The 25,338-nt window shown below is 36.3% G+C and overlaps 1 protein-coding gene and 1 long non-coding RNA gene across 2 annotated transcripts in view; one reads left to right on the top strand and one right to left on the bottom strand.

The window, feature by feature from the left end:
- pde4ba (phosphodiesterase 4B, cAMP-specific a) overlaps nt 1-25,338 on the top strand; it is a 176,378-nt gene that overhangs the window by 137,143 nt on the left and 13,897 nt on the right. Inside the window, 1 exon segment of the mRNA XM_051896307.1 lies at nt 24,430-24,542. Within this exon segment, the coding sequence (XP_051752267.1) occupies nt 24,430-24,542 (113 nt within the window).
- Nucleotides 160-6,695, bottom strand: LOC127513998 (uncharacterized). Its single transcript, XR_007930544.1, has 3 exons — nt 2,539-6,695; nt 2,050-2,107; nt 160-911 (listed from the first exon to the last, which is right to left on the bottom strand). It is a non-coding gene; the product is annotated as an uncharacterized LOC127513998 (long non-coding RNA).

The raw sequence follows: 25,338 nt of genomic DNA, 5'->3' as shown, positions 1-25,338 counted from the left end.
TAAAAAAAAAAAATGCTGGGTTATAAACAACCAAAGTTGGGTTAAAAATGGACAAATCAATGGGTTGTTTTAACTCGGCAGTTGGGTTAAATGTTTGCCCAACCTGCTTGGTAGTTTTAAATAACTCAACTATTGTTTAAAAATTACTGTATTGCTTGTTTAAAATGAACCCAAAATAGGTTGGAAATTAAAAATCAGACACATAATTACTAGAGGCAACAATAATAATCAAAAGGTGAACATTTATTAATAAGCAGTTTATAGTATTATTCATTAAACTTATTAAGAAATGTTCATTTATTAAACATATTAATAAATGTTAATTTCCAAAATATTTTGGGTTCATTTTAAGCAAGCAATACAGTAACTTTTAAACAATAGTTGAGTTATTTAAAACTACCAAGCAGGTTGAGCAAACATTTAACCCATTGGCTGGGTTAAAACAACCCATGCAACCTAAGAGTCTTCTACTAATAGTTGTCATGTAGTTGCAAAGTTACTTGTAGTTAGCAAAATGTCTAAAATGGACCATCAAAATAAAGTGTAACCCAAAATTTTACTGTAAAAATAAAGTGTAATTACTGTACCTTGGACAAAAGTTTGTGTAAGAGTACTGTACAAAAAGTAGCGGTCAGTACAAAGACTATAGATTGCTGTTTGACTGGTACTGTCTGGTTTGGTGGGCGTAATTAGGGTGCTGCATTCACAGTTGAATCAATATATTTCTTGGAAAGATGGAAAAATCAAACAGAGTGGAAGAGAAGGGACATAGAATATTGTCCATGTGTGTATTATTTAGCTATGTAAGGAGGACAGGAGTACAACACTTGAGTGTAACAGTGAGTAGATACAGTAAAATGCTCAAAATGCTCTTGTTAACGTCAGTGATCAGGCCATACAGCAAGTCCAGCCTACAAAAAAAAAACAAAAAAACTTCAATTTATCAAAAAGTTTTCAATGCATAACTTGAAAGAGAAGTGTCAAGTGGAATTATACTAAAGCAGAGAGCATGAGAAATGCAGTTATTTGGAGTTCCTGTCAGGTGCGGTGGGTTGTGATTGACGTCAGTCAGCTTGCATGTGGCTTTGTTGACTTCCTCTTAAACCAGGTGGACTGAGATTCGCTTCCTGATGCTCTTCAGGCTTGATCGGTCTTTGTGTATCTGATAAGTGCCTGCTATTATGCTGCAAGTTGAGTGTAACGTCACACTTTCTCACCTCTTAGTGAGCAGTTAGTTTCGTTACGTTGAAAATATGCAATACTCATGCAGAATTAATACAATTGTTTTGATCATAAATGCCACATCATTTCGGAGAAGTTTTGCATGTTTCCTTAAAGCTAGTATTTATCAGATATTACATAGTATGCTACTGTGTATAAGATATATTCCAACAGTATTCAGAAGGAAAGGTAAGCATGGGTTAATGTATTGTAAATTATTCTGGGTCTTATCTGCTTTTAATCATGCATGATAAGGAAGAAAGACTGCTATCATTGTTTCATTTTCAGATTAGTCTCTCTATCTCTATTTTAAAAAATAGCCTCATTGCAGAAGCAGAGGTACTTTCTCTGTTTTAAAACCTAGTGCACTGCCTAGAGAGGCAGCATTTTAATGGATCAGAAGCATTTACGATGTGAAGGTTGTAGCAAAAGGCAGGCAACTTAATTATGCTTTTTCCTAAAACACCTTTTTTTTTTAGCCATTCAAAGGCAGCATCACATATAACCACAGCAGTTAAGGCAATCCCAGAATGCATTGCAATAAACGCAGTAAAAAAATACAAATCCATTGTGGTGGATGAGAGAAATATTGACTATACTTGTATTTCATTCAGTATCAGAAAGTTTTAAACAAAAAAACTTTTAAGGCCAATTTACACTTAAAGGCGCAATATGTAAGATTTTTGGATTAAAATATCTAAAAACCATTAGAATGGTGTTATATATTTTGTTGACTTGTCTACTTACATTATCACAAGAATGTTTAAATCCAGATAAATAAGCAATTTTAACCACGGTCAATTTTGACTGTGTCCGTGCGTTGCCTACCTGCGCTACCCTCGATTTCCGGTTAGATTTTGTAGAAACCATGGAAACACCAAAGATGCTGTAATATAATACATGTTTATTAGACGAGGGAACAACTGTTTGGTTACATTTATAGACAGAAAACTAATTATTGTTATATAGCTCAACACATTTAGTCTTCATTTTCCACGACTGCATGTTTTCACCATGCCTCAGAGAAAAACACTATTTTGTCAAGTGGCTAACCTAGCATAATCAGATGCAGCTTTATTTTTAGTAACAGTAATACAGCATTTTCTCCATCATACAATATATTTTAAAATTAATTGCATGCCATTTATCAACACAAACCATCCAGCATTTATTAATATGATATTCTAGTATCGATCTAGCTTACTGCAGTGTGCAACAAGTGTCTCATAGCAGCCACCGAGCAAACGCTCAGAGTAATGTCATAACATCATTTTCAACACACAAATGTATCTAATATGATAAACAGTGCTGTGTTACCTCATACGCTTGACTGGAAGAAGCGAAAGCAGCTGTGGCATAATAAAAGTTCCGCTGCTTTTGAGACGTTTGTCACGCTCGTCTCTCATTAGCGATCGCTCCAGCGGCCTCGTTCAGCTCCAACAGCACTTGGCCCTGCTCTGCTTCATACTACAGTAACATTAAAATAATCTCATCCATGAACATGATTCTTTTAAAACCGGCTGTGAGGTGAAGACGACATCTCCCATGATTCCTCGCTCTATCTCGGCATCATCAAGCTACGTCTTTGTTTTGAATAGGCGATCTCTAGTGCCGAAAATTTACATAGTGTGCCTTTAAGTCACAAATAACTAAAGATGTACGATAACTAAAGATAACTATATTAGTGTCACGCCAACAAACGTTTTCTGTTTATCATAATCATGCTTAAAATGCTCAAGCTCTTGGATTCTATCATTGGTGTTTTTATCGTTCATCAGCTATGCAATATCGTTTCTCTGTGTCATTATTGTTATAGCTGTGTGGTGTGTGCAGTGTGGACTTCTATTCTCATAGATTATTAAAACTTTATAGTTATAGAGGGTCATGTCTCAGAACTTTTATAGCAATTCGCACATGACACGCCTTTCTAAAAAAATAGTCTTTCAAAAATATGCACCTTTCTGTTTGTTTTTTTTATTCCACTTCTCTGTGACTTGCATTTTTAAATGCAAAAACATAGTCTGTGTGAATCACCCCTTTTAATGCTGCCTTAAAAGACAGTTCACTACATTTTGGAACAGAGAAAGTATCTATGTTTTTGCGATAACAAGGCTGATTTTTATTATTATTTTTTTAAAATGCAGATAGAGGGAGTAATCTGAAAAGAAAACATGACAGTAGACTCCCACTCACAATGTAACCCTCCAACACATGCAAAACTGTAGTGATGTAACCACAACTGAGACAATGAGACGGAGCCGCTGACTTACTGCCTCCTGTGTGTCATACAAACAGGGTCAGTGGGCAGGAAGGAGAGCGCAGATTTTTCCTGTTTTTCCCATACCGCTGGAATCCTCCGGAACCCAGGAGGTGTTTTTCAGTGTGCGAGTGTTAATTCCTCGCACACACAGGTCGTGAGATGAACTTGTCTGTGGCTTAATGACCAAATGGGGAAAATAGGATGTAGACTGACAAATACCATTGTCTTCTCTTTCAACACGCACTGATACGGACACACGCGTGCTCATAATGTCTGCAGGATCAGGTGCCTGTGGTTTTTTACACTGAGCTGAGTGTGTATATATAATCAGCTTATAGTTGAAAATTAATTTGGATCCATAGAATATAAACTAATGAGCTTTTCCACATTCATTTGTACACTGTGTGTGGGGGGTCCATTTGTCCATGATTTGTGGTGTATGAGGAATTTGTTGTGATGGCCAGAATTTCCGGAACTCTAAGTCTCTGGCAATGGGAATGTTTTCATGTTTTTGTGAGAGCAGGAAAGTCACAGGTAAGACCCTGCCATTCTTCATACAGAGGAGGGCAGACATGTTAACGACTCCAGCAGCTAATCTGAGGTTAGGACAAGATAAGGAGGAGATTTGGATCTTGGTTACTGATCATAGATCAACATCTAGAGTATTTACAAAGATGGCAGATATGGCTCTGGAGTTTATCTTATGGCCTTTGAGAGATACACTTCAGAGAAACATACAATAGCAGTGTTTGTTTGACTGTAGCTTACTCTGTGAGATCAAATCACAGCTGAAATCTCTGCACGTACGTATTTCTTTACAGAAAACATCAACAAATATGATGGCTGCATCACCTCAGGCAGAACCAGTCGAAAGGTTCATGACAGTTTGTTAGTATCATTGTTCTGCAAACTATGAATCTATGTATTCAGTTCCTTGTTCTCGTATTTCTTGATCTTAGAATTGGCACAGAATTGAGTTTTTATGCTCAAAGCCAATAAAACTTGTACTTTATAGAGCTTACTTCTGGGCGTGGATGCACACAGTGAACTTGTATAATATGCACACCATAGAGGTGCCAATAAATGTACTTGTAATAAATTTGCGATTACTAATACACCACATAATGTAAAACTAAATGTTTTTAATGAATGTGGTGTATTAATATTATAAAAATGTGGTAAAAATGCACTTGATTACTACATATAAATAACATAAATATATCATGTTATATATTATATATATAATATTTAACTGTTCAAAAGCTTGGGGTTTATACGATTTCTATTTAAAAAAACATTTATTTTTTTAAATAATAGAAAATTTACTTTGACAGATCATGACATCTAATCATTTACTCATGTCACTCAAAAAATTTTATGTTTTTTCCCTTGAGGAACACAAATGAAGTTCCTCATTTCTATGTTTCTTTGAATAATGTCTAAATAATGATTCATTGTGAAATTATGTTCAACCTCTCAACTGTACGCCTAGGACTTACAGTAGGTAATTTAATGACTTAAAGAGGAGAGATGGTTACTGAAATTAAATTAAATTAAATTAAATACAGTATGTGAAGACAAAACCTGTATATTTGTGCAACTGGTTTGCAAACTGAATATATATGGTATATATTTACCTAAGTACAGTGTGTAATCGCCTATATTTTTTAATTAATGTACCTGAAAACAAATTTCACTTTGCATATTTGGTACTTTTGAAGATCCGGGACTCTTAATGAATACCTTCAGTTAAACAAAGAACACGTGGACACGTTTTATGGGAACTTTTATGAAGCTTACTGAGGACTGAGTATAACGGCGTTTTGCCGGACTAAAGAAACAATAAACAGGAGGTGATGCGCAAGTGAACTTCATGGCTTTGTGAACTTCATGGCTTTTTCCTTATCGCATCCTAGCTGGCCTGTGCATTCACACGCATACAGTTATAAGGTCAGCTTACTGTTACCTCAATAAAACGTAAATATGTCTGTAAGATTAGAGAGATTAACACACATGAGGAGCCATCACAAAAGAAAAGTGCTGTCCGCAGCACGTAGAAGAAGCCACATGACTGACAGCTATAATGTGTTGACAGAGTGCCTAGAGAAGGTCATTGCAACGCACCCTGGCCAGCATGCAAACGTTCTTATCAGCTGACTTGCCTAGTGTGGGATAGAGCTGGCTGACGTTCACCACTTGAGTCAAAAACAAGCTCTTTAAAAAATCGGAGCACTATGAAATGGCATGTTATTAAACGCCTCTTTGATTTCCAAAGGACAAACAGTCCACCCACATTTGTCAATAGAAAATACTTTAATTAGTCTTTACTTCACTTCAAAGTTTTCTTATCTGTCATAACCTGACAAAAGTGTTTCTGTTATTTGCTTAGACATTTCGGAATCCACAGGCTTCCCAGCAGCCAGATCCACCCAAACATGGTGCCAGGAAGCTCCGGTCAAGGGCACCTTGACCAATGAGCAGTTAATTTTAATCTGAAATGATACCAGTGTGCGATTCACCCTGAAAGAGCTCCCAAACAAGGTTACCATGACGATAATTTCCTGCCATTTCTCTATTACAGTATCTACTTCATGAGCTAGATATAGTGGCACTTCCAGTCACAGGACTAGTCAGGGTGCACACTTTTAGGCTCTCTGTGTTTGTTTGAGTGAGACTTGCTGGGCAGTCACTTTTATATCCAGTAACTATCCATTTCCTTTTCCCCAGAGGAAATTCTTTCTTTTCTGTCACTTTCAGTAATGTTTGTCTAGGTCTATATTTAGGTTGAATTCTTCACTGATGAATGTCACCATTTCAGAACCAGTTATTCATGGTTGCCCCCAAATTTTGGACTGCATTGTTGCTTTGAGTAAAATGTTCTCTTTCAAAAAAAGGTTCATTTTTACTATTCATATAGTTTGTTTTAGATCATTTTAGGTCCCTCAGTTGCTGTATAATTCTGGGAGGAAAGTGTACATTGTAGTAGTGTATAATGCAACATATCATAAACAAGTTGAAAGGTTATCTTGAATCACTAGGTTAGAATTCAGACAATTTCAGACCCTGATTTTTGTTTTGTTTTGTTGTTTGCAAAAATTTGAACGATTAGCGTTTTTGGACATGTTAAAGTCCCCCTGTGGTGAAAATCAAGTGTTTTTAATATGCTTTTAGACAAACCATGTGCAAATTCATGTCAACACCATTAATGAGTATTTTCTCACGTCACAAACTACCTTGTAACCAATCACGTCAATGTGCCGGTGGGCTTTAGCATATCATTAACTGACCACGCAAAGGAGTCTCAAAAGAAGCCAGTTTATCCCAATTTTTTAGAAGACAGCTGTCTGACTCTGAGATGAAGAACAGAACATGGTTTGTGTAACATTAGCAACACATTATTAGCTGTTTGATAACGTAGTCAAGCAAAAGGCTAATCATATTAATTACTGTTATGTGTCCGACGTTGTAAAAAGCAATACCATCGTGTAGCGTTTACCTCAGTAAGTTGACCGAGTGGATCTCTGAGCTCGTGCGAGTGAGTGGAGGTGGGGCTAATTATCATATTCATAGATCTGCGTATAATAAATGAGGCAAGGGTGTAGAGTTACATTCAAGCTATTTTAAGGCATTAAGAATTTTTTTTCACTAGAAAAAACATTTAAATATGTAATTTTGGTGATCAAAGAGGAGTTTTAATGTATAAAATTATTGACTACAGGGGACTTTCTACTATCATCTACTCATCCTCATGTCACTCGAAACGTAGGATATTTTTTCTTCTGAGTTACACAAGAAAGGTTCCTTATTTGTAAGTTTCTTTGCATAGAAACATCTCTTAAATGAAAAAAAAGATGAATGATTATCAATGCACAAATCAAATTCATTCAGAATGCTGAAAACACCCTAGAACAGTTAAGTATTTCTCACAGTAATACACTTTTCCATCTTGCTGACACTTGATCACATCACAGCTCATTTGTATAGTTAAACTTTTCGTGTTTTACCAAAAATTGGCAACTTTCATTGAAAACAAATGACTTTTTCCCTACAAGGTCACCGTCAATCTGAACAGGCTTCAGATGTGCTGAGGGAAAAATGCACTGGGAATGTTTTCTGGGAAAACCCGTCAAGTTCTCTTGTGCGCTCAAGTTATTGAAAGTGTGTGCAGGTTGTTCACGTGCCACACGTTCAAGCTTAACCCATAACTCAAGATTTGATCTGTGATGCTTACGTCAATAGCAACCTATTCATGCTGAACCTGAATCAGTTTCATTTTATGCGTTTTTATAATAAAGTAGAAAAGATCAGAGCGCGGCTCATTTAAATCTGATTTTGCGTCAGAGCTTGAGGAATGGCTTGCTTGTTTGGGCTTAATGGTTTAGATTAGGATTGAAAGAGTGAAATGTGATTTTAGATCAAAATGTTGTGTGCAGCATTCCCTCTGAAGTTATTTCCCTGGCAGAGGTTTTGTTGGATAATGATTTTAGCGTTAACGGCTTTAGCTTCAACAAAACACTCAAACTCCCCATCTGGCATTATCTGGCAGAGGTGTTTTTGGAGGTTGTTTTCACTGGAAGTCACAATGGTGGTCTTTATAGTAGTCAACCCAAGGGAACGACAACCTGCGTCAGTGTCATCGTCACGGCTATTGGGGTCGTGCTTGTGAATGGCATGAGAGGTAATGCCTCACGTGTAAAACTGCAGGTTTAGTTTGTGCATGAGTGGAAATATTATGAATTGTAAGGGCACTTTGGAAACTGAGTGGCCATAAATGTTTTGGCTAATTCCTGGAGGCATAAGCTCAAATTTCCCTTCCATATCAACAGAAACTGAATGATGGTTTATAAAAAAAAATAGAAAAAAATTCTTTGCAGTTTTTCTCTATTGACTTGCCAATGCTGCATGAATACATTTAAGTTCATAGATGGAAGACAAGAGCACTCAAAGTCTTTATGAGAGGTGAAGATTATGTAAAACTCCAAACAATGAGCTTTGTGTTTCTACTTGCTTGCTTATTTGCCACAGGAAAGCCCATAATAAGACATTTTATGGTTATGAGCAGGAAGTAAGACAGACTCTTCCTGTTTGTTTTGCACGGATATGCAAAGCCACACATACCTACCTCTCTTTTGTACATAAAAAAATTATGCAGGATCTATCGATTAGAATATGCGTCATCACTCATGTGTTTTTGCATGATATTTGTTTAGTTAGTGCCATGCAATATTGCTCTGCATGCAGTGAAGTCCAAACATCTGAGACCAAAATGAATAGTTGTATTTATTTTATTTGTTAGTTTATTTAACGGGGCAGTGCACATTAATATTTTGCTGTCCTTGGACACAATCTGGGATTCAATTCAAACCTTAACATAAAATTTCATTTGACATGAAATTAATAAGAAATATTAATGATTGTGCACTAATCAAATAAATGTGTTTTTTTTGTTTTGGTTTTTTTATTAAAAAATAAATGCACTGTCCATAGTATTTCTCAGACTTTTGGGCCCAACTGTATAAACCAATATCTACCAAAACTCCCTGGTTATTTTCATTCCAGCAAAGGAACTACAAACTTAGTAGGAGAAACCTCTTTTTAAAAACAACATGGTACCTCTGGTCAAATCATCTCCGTTCATCATCTACCTCAGACTTGTGTGCCATAGCAACAGCCCACCCAAACCGGCAGGGTCTGGCAATAAAGTGGGAAAACGTCAACAGAATGGAAGCCTTTGAGGCTGGAAGACCATGATGGGTCAGTGATATTTAAGTACACCACATCCTTACCCAGTAAGGGCTTTGTACTATAGCTGTAGACTCTGGAGACATTTTTCCTGGGCCTTTGTGTGCATGGCTTGTGTGTGTCTACGTGACCGTATCTGCATTTGTCTTTGGCATTTGACCACTAGCTGACTTAACTGATGTGTACGAGTGTGTTTGTGTGAAATGTGTACATGTCATCACAACTCGACTGCCTGACTGATGTCTAGAGTGTGTGTTGATTCTGTGTGTGAAAGTGTGGAATGCCACACTCTCTTCCCAAAGCCCCTGGTCCACTGCTGGGTGCCAAACTGGCTTCAGATCCCTGCCCTGCACCATGTTTATGCACTCAAGACCCCTAGAGACGGCGTGACATCATCAATAATATTTTCAAACACCTCTGGTCTCCAGCAAGGGGTGTGTCTTTTTGCACAAAGGGGATTGTTGGAGTTATCGGAATTGGATTGTACACGCAAAGTGCGTCATGCATGTCTACGTTATGTATCGATGCACCATTTGCCCATCTGATATCCTGACAGATGGCATTTATAATTTTTTATTTGGTTGTTAACAGCAGCTGGATTCACTCTAGTCACCCCACATTGTTCCACTATGTAATGATTATGGTATGAACAATAAGACCAAGACTCCTGCCATAGTCTGAAGACAGGTGTTTTTAAATGCCTATATAAATGTTATGTATGCTACAGCATTGACGTCACCTTGAATTGTCCAGATGCTCTTACTGAAGGACTACCATGGGTCTATTGAGACATGGGGCCTCTAAACTGTTTTGACGATATATTACAATGGCATTACAAACCTTCTTCCTCTCCAAGGAATATATCATAACTCGCTGCTCTCCATCAGTTTATTGTCTTATCAGATGTATTATACTTTTATAGAAGCCTTTAGAAACTTTAGGAATGTTTTTCACCAATTGCGAGAATTTCTTTGTGCATGGGTTGACAAATATTAAATATGTTGGCAGAAATACTAATAAAATAAATAGAAGTAAAATAATAATATATAGGTTTCTAAAGGTTTTAAGTACTTTCATAATATTTTGAATATTATAATAAATATGAAATTTAAATATATAAAAATGTACCATACATTGGGGGCTGGGACTTTTTTCAGCATCAGATTTTTTTTTTTCTACAATTGCTGGGTGTGGGAACCCTGATTAAATACGATATGTTTCACTATATTATACTGAATTATGCATTTATTTTTTTTCTATATTTTGACGGCCTTTGTAGGACATTGGTTTATAGAGCATTGGAGGTCTTGAGATGAATCATTCAGTGGGAGTTGTGCTGAACCTCAGCATGTACGTGCTGATTCTTGTGTTAGCAAGTCAAGTTTGGGAGTACAACTGTATCTTAACCCTAGAATGTATAAAGGGGGTCAAATTGACCCGGAAAGCTTTAGTTTATTAGATATTTTATCAGTGAAACCATTTATTTATTTGACATTCCATTAATTCTTCTAAAAACTTGTTTCTGACCATCATCAATATCATTTTCATATTTCTTGTTGTGACTTTTTTGCTCTAAGCCAAGAATTTGCCTCAGATACCAACCCTGTGTCTGAATATGCATATCTCCTTACTATATAGTAGGTGAAAAGCAGTATGTGAAATGAGTAGCATGTTTGACTTCACAGTATTCATTAAAAAGATGTATATGTACAGCCTACTCAAAGTATGCGATTTCAGATACAGTATGAGTAGAGAAAAGCCAAAGGAAAGAACAGCTGAAGGCCCAAATAAAGAAAGAGGTGCAAACTCTGTCCAAAAGTTATGCTTCGAAATGTGCAAATTTTATGGGAAACTCAGTTCAGTTGCCTTTAACGATATGAAAGTTTCATTTTGATGCTGTAATTATGTAGGGTTCAGTGATCCTTGTTTGCCTCTTTATCTCCACAACTTTAGTGTCTCCGTAAGCCTAAGCAGAGTCCATCATGCCAATAGGAGCAAGAGGTCTATGCCTCAGAAACACTCTATCTTTACTCACAGGGATTAAGGGGCATAGCTGGAAAAGCAGAGATATTATGGGTCAGAAAATGTGTCAAGTGTTTGAGTAAGCTAGAAAGATCAAGCACAATTGACTGAAAATTGATCTTTTGCTTTCAAATTTCAAAATAAAAAGTGTGAAGTCTCAGTCAAGAATTAGAATCTTAGATATTCAGTGCACTACCACCCTTCTTTATATGACTGAACAACAAGCTTCATCCAGACAACTGTGTTGATTAATGTATAAGAAAATGTATAAATTTAAGATGAGTGGTATTCGATGAGAAGAACAGATGTCAGCTGAGACTGTTGTCTGAGAGAAGTCTGTCTCGGGTTTTAACGTTGGCTCTGCTGTGGTGCAGCTTTTGAAAGCTGGGAGCATGCACCCTGCTAACTATTTGAGTTATGCCATTGACGTCAGCACAGCCATAAAGCAGACAAACTGCCCTTCCCCAACGAACAACCCTGCCAAATGGCCTGCATGTCTTCAAATAAGCTCAAAGAGAGAGAAAGAGAGAGGGAGAGTTTGGAGTAGATGCTTTTGTTTGGGTATTTTAATCAGATTTAAATCTTCTGTGGACAGCTGGGAAAAACAGTCTCCAGTTATTTAAGAGAAGTGAGACAAAAATGACATTAGTGGCTCAAAGTTTTATTTCCTTCTCAGAATATCAGAATGAGGAAATCGTAAATACAAACATGTGTGAGTCAACGTTTTGGAAGTTGTTTATGCCAGTGCAGGTAAACTAACTGGTTTATTAGTTAGAATTTAATTAGAGCTGCTTTTTAACATACTTTCCATTTATGAGAATCTTTCACATAATGCTTCACATTAGACAACACACAATTATTCAACACTGACTGCCCACAACTTTTATTTAAAGGATCCACACAAAATTAAAGGATTCACCCACAAATGAAAGTTTTGTCATCATTTACGTATACCCCCATATTTTTTACAGCCCCACATTATTTTCTTTGTACGTATCTATTTCATTTTATTATTTTCAGTAAGTATCTCTTTGGCTACTTTGTATTTGTACCGAGTATCAAAGATATTAGCAACTTTAATCTCTACTTGGCTACTTTTTTGAACAAGTAAATGTACTTTTTACTCCAATACGTTTGTGACGAGTAATGCAATTACATATTACATTTTGTATGACACCTAACTTTTTCTGCAGCAGTTTGTTTCTGCTATAAAGAAGCGATATCGACATCTAAGGGCATTGAAGGTACTACATCTTGTGCTTTTTGCCTTTACTCACCCAAACTTGTCAACAAAGTTACTTTACGTGAATGCGAGTGCATTACCAGGTGGTTGCTGAATTACAGGTGTTTGATTTAGGAGATGAGGTCATGACTGCAGCCGCTGATGAGGCTAAAACCCGCACATCCAGTGCATGTAGACTTTGACTAGTTAATTTTAATTAACATTATTTTATTTATCTGCTATATTGGAGACCTTTTTGAAGGATATTGGTTTACTTATGCCCTTTTTGTGCACTTGAGCTTAACTGAGACTTGAGAGTTTGTAGACGTTTAAGAGGCTGTTGTGCTGACCTTAATTTATTGCAGTTTTGAGGTGTTCAGTTTTATTTTGATTTTAGAAAATAAATGTGATTATTCTCTTCATAAATTAACTGGGTTTTTTTCACTGGCATGTCTCTTGAAATGTGAAAAATAGGTCTTGAAATTTGAAAAATAAAACCTCCGATGAACAACAACACATGACATATCATACCGTGTCATTATTTATTTAACAAAAATAAAGCCAAGATGGAAAATCATGGGTGACAAACTAAGGACACCCTATATTCAATTGCTTATAGATTCACTTTTAGCAGCAATAACTTGTAGTAATCATTTCTGTATGACTTTATCAGGCTCTCACATCATTCTGGAGGAATTTTGGCCTATTCTTCTTTACAATGTCGCTCCAGATTATTGAGGTTTGTGGGCATTTGTCTATCCACAGTTCTCGCCACAGCTTTTCAGTTGGGATGAGGTCTGACAACACTATCTCACGACCAATTCGTACGTATCTTACGAGGTGGCTAATTCGTCTGAATTCATACGATTTGTCTAAACCCCAGTGATGGGTAGGTTTAGGCGCGGGGTTAGGGGTAGGTCATTCGTATGAATTCATACGAATTTGGCAATTCGTAAAATACGTACGAATTGTCGTGACATCTGGTTGGTTCTGGACTTCTATTTCCTTCTCAGAATATCAGAATGAGGAAATCGCAAATACAAACGTGTGAGTCAACGTTTTAGAAGTTGTTTATGCCAATGCAGGTGCACTAACAGGTTTATTAGTTAGAATTTAATTAGAGCTGATTTTTAACATACGTTTTGACAGAAGCATAATTTCCATTTATGAGAAACTTTCACATTCTTTCACATGCTTCACATTAGGCAGCACACTATTATTCTGCACTGACTGCTCAATTAAAGGATTGGTTCACCCAAAAATGAAAGTTTTGTCATCATTTACTTATCCCCACATTTTTTACAGCCCCACGTTATTTTCTTTGTTCTGTGAAACACAAAAATATATATTCGATACAACAATTTTGGGGATTGCTCTAAAAAGTAATTACTTATTTATGACAAGCATTTTTAGATCATCTTGAAAATAGATTGATTTGTGGCTTTTGAGAATCGATATAGAATTGACCACATTTAAAAAAAAAATTATTAATTTGAAATCGATGTTTTTCCCAGCCCTGCTTATTCGTAGGGGTGTGACAATGCACTTAGCTCTCAAGACAAGACAATACCTGATATTGGGTTCACGAGAACAAGATGAGACAATATTTTAAGAAATCTTCAATGAAGAAATGTATGACTGGAAAAAATTCTTTTATTCGACTGAAAGTCACAAAATGCAAAAATGCAGGTGCATTTTGAAATGTTTTAACTAATCTAGGGCTCTGACTAATGATTATTTTGGTAATCGAGTAATCTATCACTTATTTTGATGATTAATTGGGTAATAGTTTTAGCTAACAATGAGGCAATAATAATTGGTTCAAATAAAATATCAAAAGCAAGTAGGTTTTATTGAACAACAGTGTAAAAATACATAATGTAATATACATAATATAATCTACTTATGTACATTATGTATTGTAATATATGCCTGCAGAGGGCCTGGTGATTGTTGTTGTTACACTTTACAGCATGATCAAATCCTTGTTTAATATTGACCAAAGAACATTTAATGCAAATTTCCACTTAATCTTTAATATTTGGCCACTTCTTTACAACAGAATTGCTACAGCCATTGTAATTTCTTAAACCAGTACATGTGGACATCAAACCATGCAAACTCAGAGCGAGAATTTAAACTTTTATTTTGATAATATTTTATAAACATATTGATGTATTCTTCTGTGTTGGCATAGGTTTAATGATTTACGTTACAAATCTGGTGAAATGGCGCATTTTGCGCTCCCAAATGCACATTATTGGAAATCCAAACAACACTCGTGGTACGAGATCTCGTCACACCCCTACTTCTATTAATCTGTTTTAGTCACATTACTTTTGTGCTCATACGCCATATTTGGGCACAGTAATAGAGGTGAATACTAAAACAAAAAAACCAAACATACAGATCTTTGCTTAGCACAAACCCTACCAAAACATTACCCTACCAAATACCAAAACATTCGCGAACAATTCTATATATATTTAATCCACAATACATCTCTATATTACTCTGTATGTGTGTGTGTGTGTGTGTGTGTGTGTGTGTGTGTGTGTGTGTTTGTATACACACACACACACTCTGTTACAGGAGTCCACTAGTATGCCAGGGTTGGATTGTGATTTAAATGTATAAAAATGTCTGCGACTGTTAGATTTCGTAGGGTCTATGCTAACTTAAGATCTGTACAAATGTTTTCTGAGAGTTAGTATGGATCAGATCTTGCGATCACTGTTTTTTCTTGGTATCTCTGTCGTTGTGTTTTGTATTCACCATCATTACTTTCTCCCACTATTGAGCGGAAAAGTCAGGTGACTGAAAAAGATGAATAAGTCTTCTGGGGCCATTTACAGTAAGTAATTGTTCACTGTAATCTTTTGTGTCTCTTATAATTTATTTATGGTTGTTTTTTTTTTAATTTTGGTGCATCGCGATTGGTCAAATGATAAGCCTGAACCAGTGCCATTTGGTTCACATATAAAGCCATCATTTTTAGTGGGTGTACGTGAGCAAGTGAAAAAAAATCATATTTTTGGATGAACTATTCCTTTAACGATCTCTGTTGTCTGCTCCTAGTTTGGAGGTGTAATATACATTTTGCTTTTTTAGGAAACTTTCACAAAGATGTAATTGACAAGCATGAAAAAATCAACTAATCCTGAAAGGTGCTTTTGGCATATTAATCTACAGTATTAAGAATCTGTCTTTATATGTGAATATCTAAGATGTGTAGTAATCCATAGCAAGAAAACAGTAAGTTTAAGTAGTTAAACCTTAAATTGTATCCTTATTTAGCAGCAGTATGATTGGTTGAGATTGTTGAGTTATGGGAAATCACAGGTGACTGAGCTGAGATGCTCTAGGCATGTTGATGTCTGACTTGATCGTAAATCTTTCCGTCTTCCTCTCCTGTGCACCTAACATATCCTGTCCATCCTGTTTCCCTGACGATAGAAGGGAAAGAAAACCCAGAATGACGGAACGGAGTGGTGAGCATGATGGCCGCAGGTTTGTTTTATTACTGTGTACAGTGTATACTGTAAAATAGTTTTCGGCTTTTAGTTGGTAATGAGTTGTCTCCACCCAACTCCCTTCTGCCATCTTTTATTCCACCCCAATTCATTCATTCAAATAGATTTGTTTATTGAACACATATGAAGTTACACGTGGATTGGAATGTTGGGCGAAATCCAAATGGGCATTTTTGTGCCCTTGAAGGACAAATATGCACATGCAGGATGATACAGCAATGCTCTGCCCTTGCAGGACATCATGATGTTTATTTCCAAATTGATTTCACCCATTATCTGGGTACAATCCCAAAATCATTAAAAGTCCAGCTGGTATCCATTAAATCTTCCATCCTGAATATCTCCTAGCATTGCACATCATCATATACTGCTGACCCCATATTTCCTCAGGAATCTCTGTTGGCTGTTCCAGTAATGGTAGGAGTGAAAGAAAAACCAAACCTGACAAAAGTTAGAGCTAATTGGGTTATGTTGGCTTCCTAGCCTATGGTAATGGGGTTGGAATGGGTCAGCGAAGTACTGACAACAGCCTTATTGAGGTCTGTCAATACTCTAGACTTTGGTGGCAGGGTTCAAGCCAGGTGAAAGGACAAAGCCTTCCCTGTGTGTGTATGTTCGCTTTAACCACCCAGGACCTCGTGAATACAAGTTTGGATGTTGTGTGGTCGCTTACCCCAGATCCCCTCACTGAACTGACTATTGACTCATGAAATGCTGCTCATCAATTCTGAATGTAACGGAACAAATTTGGAAATTTCCAAATGCCACTGTCAACAGGATGATCTCAATCAGATTCTAGGTGTTTGTATGTAAAGTGAACATACATTTTGCTACGTTTGGATAGACACTGAAATATAACACTGAAATATTAACATATTGACAGTATGTCAGATGGATTGTTAACCATTTTACACATAAACTTTAGAAACATACAGGTCTTTAACTGGTGTCAAATCAAACATTAACATGTTTTTGCTCATTTATTATTAATACAATAAAATCAACCTGTCAGTTCCTATATATTCAATATTCTGTGAACCTTCAAGAATTGATAAACTTTTGTAAGTTTCAATTCGGGGTTTACAGTCCACCTTATCTTTAACATAAGAATGACCATTTGTAAATTGAATGTGTCTTAGTTATTTTTAGCTGTAAAAAACAGCTTGTTATGCTGCTTGATATTGCAAAATGGTATTTCTTACCATATAATAATGTATGAAGCACAGCTCACACTGTTAAATTTCATAAGAAGGAGCTTTCTGTTGGTCAATGCGGCAAATCCGAAATCTGTATATGGAAATCTTCCGTCTTCACGCAAAATTCTCGATCGTGTGGATTCCTATTGAAATGACTGGATTTCACCCACGAAAATTTGCCTTTAGGACAAAACTTTACGGACATATTCCTATCAATGCTAATGTGATAATATTGATTGCAAAGATGAAATCCATTGTTAAATCTCCAAATATGGACCTATTGTTGATAAGATGTTGTTTTCTAGCTATAGCTGCTTTTGCAATTGATTTCTTTCAAAATTTTTAAGTCTAATTATGCTTTTTATTGCCTTATTGGGCAAATGTGAGTTTTTCTGCCTGGAGAGACCCAATGCGTGCAGTGGTGAAGGGGCGATTTAGACCATAACTGAACAAATGGGTTCAGAATGAGGAGAAGGGTTTGGATCAAGACTGGGAAAGAGTTTCAGACTGCTGTTGCTTGGCTTGCATGCCATGCCCTATCCTATAATTTTGCTTTTGGCAGTTATTTTACCCAGTTTTAGTTGTTGATTCTTAAGCATACCCTTCTAAATGAATGCAGAATATTTTCTGGAATAGTTCTAGAGAGGGGGACGGGCAGCTCTGTGATGGAGAAAAAGAACCGATGGGGCTGTTTTTCAAAAAACGGGCCTTTTAATATCTGCGGATTTGACTTGGTCCCTGTCTCTCTCATATCCATGCATGGAAATGGGGCCAAGTTTGTTTAACTGCAAACATTTGAATGTTTTAACAATGAAATATTGAAATAAGGAAACTTAATTATGTTTAACAAATTCTAACCTTAATTTATTTGTGAAAGAAACTTGGCCTTCAGCAACACATTGCTTGTTGGCTGTCCTTTGCCATTTTCTCTTTTGAAAATATGGCTTCAAAGTCTCATGTTTTGTGTGGTCCAACATGCCCAATTCAACAAGCACCCGTTTCAACTTCGGCGAAGGACTCCCATTCATGTGGTCTGGTCGTCTGACTGCGGTCTTTTCCAGCACTCTTCGTTTATTCAATGTGTCTGTTGTTAAAGTCCTCAAAGCCAAAGCAGTGGCTTCTGCCTCCTAATGGAAAACATTTTATTTGAACCAGTATGGTGCTTCTCAGAAATTGCCATGTTGAGATGAAACCTCAATAAAATGAACTCAGGGAATGTCCCGTGTAGTTGAATGATGCTCCACTGTTGCATTTAAAAATGTGTAACATCTGTTGAGAGAGATTATTGCATCATAAATAAGCACAGGATCATCTTTGTTTACAGTTTCAATTATAGAATTGTTTTTCACATTCAGAATCAAGATTCATCAGTGTTTCTTTGCCTCACTTTATGCTCAGAAATGAGGCTGCTATATTTGCTTTACCTTGAGTTGTCTGTATGATTCTTTGGAAATTAACAACTTATCAAAATTCATTGGCACTTTCAGCCCTCACAATCTCACATATTGCTGCATGGACTGTTGGGCAATATTCCACTATGAGGTCTACACCAATGTGGGTGCATAATGGCCTGAAAGGGGGCGCTCTTGAGCATCTTTCTAAAATGACAAACGAGACACCTTGTGGTCTCTTGTACTTGACGGACTGTCAAAGTTATATTATATGTACAAATTCAAAGAGAAGTATTTGTTTTATAATGCTTTTGACAATTAATATTATTTCTGTCTATCCATAGAAAGATAAGTTGTAAATGAAATTGTTTGTGAAATTTAATAGCAATTTCTGAATGACAATTATTTCTATGCCATTTTTTTTTCTCAGTATACTAGACAAACTAACCTTAAAAGTATATACGTTTGGAAGAAGATATGAATGCTTATTGTATTTCTTTATTTTATAAGTTTGTTTTATTTTTATGACTGTCAATAGAGTAAAATAATCACAATTAGTCTCATAATTTCTGACCAGTCTTTAGGAAGCAAAATGAAACACTAATAAAGACAGTTATTTTATTTTTTTCTCTGAAATTTTCCACAGACCTTGGTTTAAAAAACCCTGTTTTAAAGCACCAGTATAATTTCTAGAGGTATGGAAAAATAGCTTTTTGGTTCTGATTATTCATTTTTAATAAGTTAATTATCAGTTTTAATAATAATAATAAAAAAAAAAAAAAACATAATTTCACATAATTGTTCTAAATCTGAATTACATTTAATTGATCTCATAGTTTTTTCCCCTTAAATTCAATGAGTTATCAAGTGTTCTCTGTCCACAGAGAGAAACCCATCTGTTACGCTGTTTCACAATGTCCTTTGGCTATAAACAAGCTTTTCCAGAATTTCCCCAACCTTTTCTTTCTCTCTCTCTCTTCTTACACTAAGAACTAGAGGAAGTGCTTTCTTATAGGTCCATTGAGATTTGTTCTGACGTCAGTCTTCATGCTTCCTCTTTATTGGAAATGCAATGGTTTATCCTTACACTGCCTGACTAAGTGTTGAGACACTACACATTAATGGGATGGTCATAGATCAAAAGAATGAGAGAGTAAGGAAAAATGACACATGTAAGCACATGCTCACAAGCTAATTCTCAATTTACGCATCAAGAAGACAGAGACACAGCTGTTACCACACACACCACATCCGACAGCTCACACACATACGCTCAGCCCTCAACTGAAGGCTCAAGTCTCATCAACTAAAAGACTTGATATTTGTGATCTGAAGTAACCTCAAATGACACACATGCAAACACATTTTGTGGCCACAAAACCCAAATGCTCGGTACGCTGATACTTTTTCTCATAACACTACGCCTACGCTTGCTCTTAAGTGATGCAGTCAAGTTGTTCACATAAATAAAGATGTGTTGATTGTGACGTGAAATATCAGAAATAATGATAATTTAAACTTTTATACCTGATGAACACAATGGAAACATTTTACAATAAGGTCTCATTTGTTAACATTAGTTAATGCATGAACTAACAATGAGCAATATATATTTACAACATTTATTTATGTTATATTATATTTATTTGTTAATGTTAGTTAAAAACTGTTCATATTCATGTTAGTTCATAGTGCATTACCTAATGTTAACAGATACAATTTTTGCTTTTAAAAACATGTTAGTAAATGCTACATTGACATTAACTAAGATTAATAAATGCTATAGAAGTATTGTTCATTGCTGGTCATGTCAACAAATGGAGTTGACTAATGTTAACAAATTAAACCTTATTGTAAAGTGTTACCAAGACAATAGTATTTACACTTAGGAAATTATTATATTAGATTACATTACATTATGTTATACATGGTGTCTGCAGTCATATCTAGGCCTAGAAAATGTAATTTTATTCTACATAAGGTGAATCGCCCGCTCATTGTGAAGTCACATGACCAGCTGAATACTAGCTGGTTTATCAGGGTTAATGGACATTGTTTATTTAATTATTTATTTATTTAATAATTATTTATTAATTATTTTTGTTTGTTTGTGTCCATAGAATAGAGCACTTCTCTTGATATGTTATGGCAGCTTGTTACATGAGATCTGTCCCATTTTGTCTGTTATTGGATGACCTCATGGTATGTGGGCAACTGCAGCATGACCATATGTCAGCATCTTTCCTGGACCGTTGCCCCCTTTTTCCGAATCCGCATAGCCACCGGTGCTTGTGTGTCTGTGTGTTGCGTGTGTCTTAAAGAAAGAGAACTGGAAAAACCCTTCTTACGCACATGTGGTCAAACACCTCACTGGTCCCATCAAACAGACTTTGCCTCATAATGAGACCCAAGACTTGTATGCACATCACCTTTTTACTGTGGGCATAATACTGAGTAGAAATGAGAAATGGGAGAGGACAGAGATGTGAATTAAATTCAAAGAACACATAAACAGTACACCAAGGCCATACTTTACAAAAACAAATCAAGTTAACTAAACATTAATTGTTACCTTAATGCAGGGGTTCTCAACTCTGGCCCTCAAGGTCCAATTTCCTGCAGAGTTTAGCTTCAGTCTTGATCAAACTCACCTGACTGTAGCTTTCTAATAGGACCTCTGAAGACCTTGATTAGCTTGTTCAGGTGTTTGATTAAGGTTGGAGCCAAACTCTGCAGGAAAGTGGACCTCGAGGGCAAGAGTTGAGAACCCCTGCCTTAATGTTTAAGATGGTTCATACAAAAATGAAAGTTCTGTCATCATTTACTCACCCTCAAGTTGTTCCAAACCTTTATGAATTTCTTTCTTCTGCTGAACACAAAAGAAGATATTTTGAAGAATATGGATAACCAAACAGTTGATGGGCCCCAGGGCTTCCATAGTATGAAAAAAAAATACTATGTAAGTTAATGGTGCCCATCGACTGTTTGGTTACCGGCATTCTTTAAAATATCTTCTTTTGTTTTCAGCAGAAGAAAGAAATTCATAAAGGTTTTGAACAACCTGAGGGGGAGTAAATGATGACAGAACTTTCATTTTTGGGTGAACTATCACTTTAAGTCAAGTCAAAGTGGTGATAAACTTGCTGTAAAATCCATTGCAGTTTCATTGAAGATCACAAATTTATTTCTAAAAAGTTAAATTTGCAGTTAAAATAGACTATGTTGTTATGAAGTATCAAAAAACAACCTAAAAAATGCCTCCATAGTGGAGTATTTTTTTATTTACTATTCTGTCTATCCGTTGATCTATCGTTCTATGTATCGTTCTATCTATCTATCGCTCTATATATTGTACTATCTGATCTTACAGCATTATTTACAGCTGATTTTGTTCTCTGATCATTTGTATTTTTATTTTGAACATAATTCAAAAATTGTTTATATTGGCAATTTGTTTAAACTGATCCAAGTATTTCATGTAAATATTCCCTAAAGCTAAAACTGGATTTTAAAACTTTGGGCCTTATCAAGGGAGCAGATTGTCATGGAGACTTGTGGGTGGTCTTTTGACATGGGTCAGTAAGCAACCACCTAGCGACCACCCAGAACACCCTAGCAACCAGATACCAATGCACTACAAACCACTTAGAACACCTCAGCAACCGCATACCTTTGGCCTGGCACCCACGCGCAAACCCTAGAATTATGGCCGCGTTTTTTTCATAGACAGGCACTATTCACATTTTCTTCAGAAATAAAAAAAAAAATGTGGTTATACTTAGGTGCTTTCATTTAAGTTTTGTGAAGATGTAAATCTTGTTAAACAAAATCCACTTTCCAGCTTTTCAACATTGCCTTGGTGTTGTAGTGTGCAGGTACCCCTCCACAAGCTCAAAAAAAAAAAAAGAGAGAGAGAGAGAGAGAGAGAAATGAATGATCCACACCAAAGAGCTTTTTCTCCCGGTGTTCGGAGAGCAAATATGCGTGTGTGGCTTTGAGCGTGTTGAGATTAGAGAGAAGTGCCGTCATTCGACAGGGCCCTGCTAAAGTTCTGCTGCTGTGTTGTTCTGCAACTAGGAGACCCACCACAGCAAAGTCAGAGGCACACAAGGGTTCGTCTGTGTCCCAAAGCCACAGGGCACTGATTCACCAAACTCCCCTCTACTGTAAACACATCTATGCTTCAACCAGACCCACACACACAGCTCACGCCTATGCTTCATGCATTTCTGTGGTGTGCAAGGAATGATGCAGGCCCATTTACGTACATCTTGACATTGATTCAAGCATATGATAAAACGTGATGGTTTATCATTCGTGTGTGTATGTAAATGTGCTCTTTGTTTCTTTTGTTGCTTGTTTCTTTTGTAGTTTTTGGGGTATCTCATAATATTTAATTAAAGGGGGTTTTTTTTTCTGCAAGGAGATTCAAAATGTTTAATATAGACAGCAAAATACTGTAAAAATCAAATTAAAAATTGAGGTATAATTTCCACAGTTTTAACTAAATAAACACAAATACAAATATTTCTCTTTTTTCATTTATACTGTATACACTAATATAACCACAAGCAGCAATATTTACTAAAATACACTTCTATTCAAAACTCTCTAAGATTTGTTTAATGTTTTTGAAAGAAGCCTCAAAAAAAAAATTATTAAAATAAAATTTAAAATAGTTTTTTATGTAATGTATTCCTGTGATGGCATAGGTGAATTTTCAGCATCATTACTCCATTCTTCAGTGTCACATGATCCTTCAGAAACCATTCTAATATGCTGCTTTGCTGCTCAAGAAACATTTATTATAATCAATGTTGAAAACAGTTGTTCTGCTTGACATTTCTGTGGAAACAGTGATACGTTTTTTTTTATTATTATTATTCTTTGATGAACAGAAAGTTCAAAAGAACAGCATTTATTTGAAATAGATTTTTTTTTGTTTGTTTTTAGATGATTTTGTAGCCAATGTAAAAGTCTTTACGATCACTGTTAATCAGTATTCAAAAAAAATCTACTGACCCCAAACTTTTGAATAGTAGAGTAAGTTGTACGAAAACTATTTTGTACATTAAAAATGCCGTGCAGTGATGTGATGAAAAAAATCACAATATGAATCGGATATACAGCTAATGCCAGTTTGCAACTAAAATTTGAATCGCTAATACAATGTCTCTTGGAAACTGGTCTTTAGGAAACTTAATGGCCAAAAAAAGATGTTTCTTAATTTTATATAGCCAGCAAAATCTCATCAGAATATTTGTGTCGTTTTTACACAAACATGCATTTTTGCTAGATAAAAAGTGTTTTTCACAACAAGGAAATGTGTGTGTTTAAGTACAAGTTTATACAGCAAGCAATGCAAAGTAACCCTCTTTGTCTCCTCTTTATTGACATCAGAGCCAGAAATGATAAAAAGGGGGAGGGGCTGAGAGAGAGAGAGTGAGAGATGCCAAACGGGGTAGTGAATGAGGAAGCACAGAGCCAAGAGGCTGTATCATCCCACCACAGCCAACTCTCAGACATGAGTGAGAGTGGCATACAGAGAGAGGGCGACACCGAGAGAGACAGGAGGGGGTGAGAGGAAGGGGCACGCAGCCAAAGAGGCAGTATCACCTAGCCACAAACACCGGGCCAATGAGAGGGAGCGAGCGGGGGGGGAAATCTCTCACAGCTAGCGCTAAGAAGAACCCACTCTCACTCTCTCATACAGTCCGGGAGTGTGTGTGTGTGTGCGTGTGTGCCTGCAAGCCCAGGATGAAGGATCGTCTGGCGGGCTGTGCTCGAGTGGCCGTGCAGCAGGATTTTCACGGTGCCCCTGTTTCTGTGTGTCTCTGTCCAGACGAGTCGTACCAGAAGCTGGCTGTGGAGACCATGGAGGAGCTGGACTGGTGTCTGGATCAGCTGGAAACCATCCAGACGTACCGCTCCGTCAGCGACATGGCCTCCAACAAGGTGAGAAGATGCAGCACATCACTTTAAGAGGTCCTCTGGAAGTTGTAGAAACTCTTGCACAGTAAAGAACTTTCTTTCTGATAGTTTAAACCCTGTTTTTGCCTTTCTCAATGGCCGCTTTGTTAAATGGGGCTATTGAGAGTCGGTCCTTGTGCCAGTTAGCTTGGTTTAAAAATTCAGGTTGCTGATTTCTAGCATTCCACATGACAAGTTTGCCTCCATTTCAGTTTTACTGTGTTTGGATGTGCAAAATGTATGCTAGATTTGAAATTATATGGTTTATTATGATCACATTTAGCATTTACCAAGGTATTTGAAGTGTAAAGGCTCTTGTAGAAGTCACATCACTTTATTATCCCAGCTATCTCGCACATTGTCTCTATAATTGTGTTAGCAGTCTTCCTAGCATTAAACAGGTTTTAGCACGCCTTTAATTTCCAACACGTTTTTGCACACCCCTGTGTTGCTGTGATTTAATTGACAGCTTGCGGGCCATTTTATATTAACAATGAGGTTAATAAAGTTAAATGTTAACTTTTTATTAGGAGATCTAGTTTTTTACTTTTCTTTAGACATGAATATGTTGTACAGTATTTTACACTATATTCAAGTTTACTCTATATTCAAAGCATTATGACAAACAATATAATCCAATTTGAAACACAAATATTTCATTATGAATCATTTGCTGATATGACAAGCAAAATCTCTGTAAGAGTTACAGTCTCATATACGCATGTTTCAACCTGTATTTTTTGTCTTCTTTTTTTCTACTTTTAAACATTGTGTGTTGTTT

Source organism: Ctenopharyngodon idella, chromosome 6, assembly GCF_019924925.1.
Source record: "Ctenopharyngodon idella isolate HZGC_01 chromosome 6, HZGC01, whole genome shotgun sequence".
Classification (NCBI taxonomy): domain Eukaryota; kingdom Metazoa; phylum Chordata; class Actinopteri; order Cypriniformes; family Xenocyprididae; genus Ctenopharyngodon; species Ctenopharyngodon idella.
Note: the sequence above shows the minus strand (reverse complement) of the source record. Positions and strands in the feature narration are given on the sequence as shown.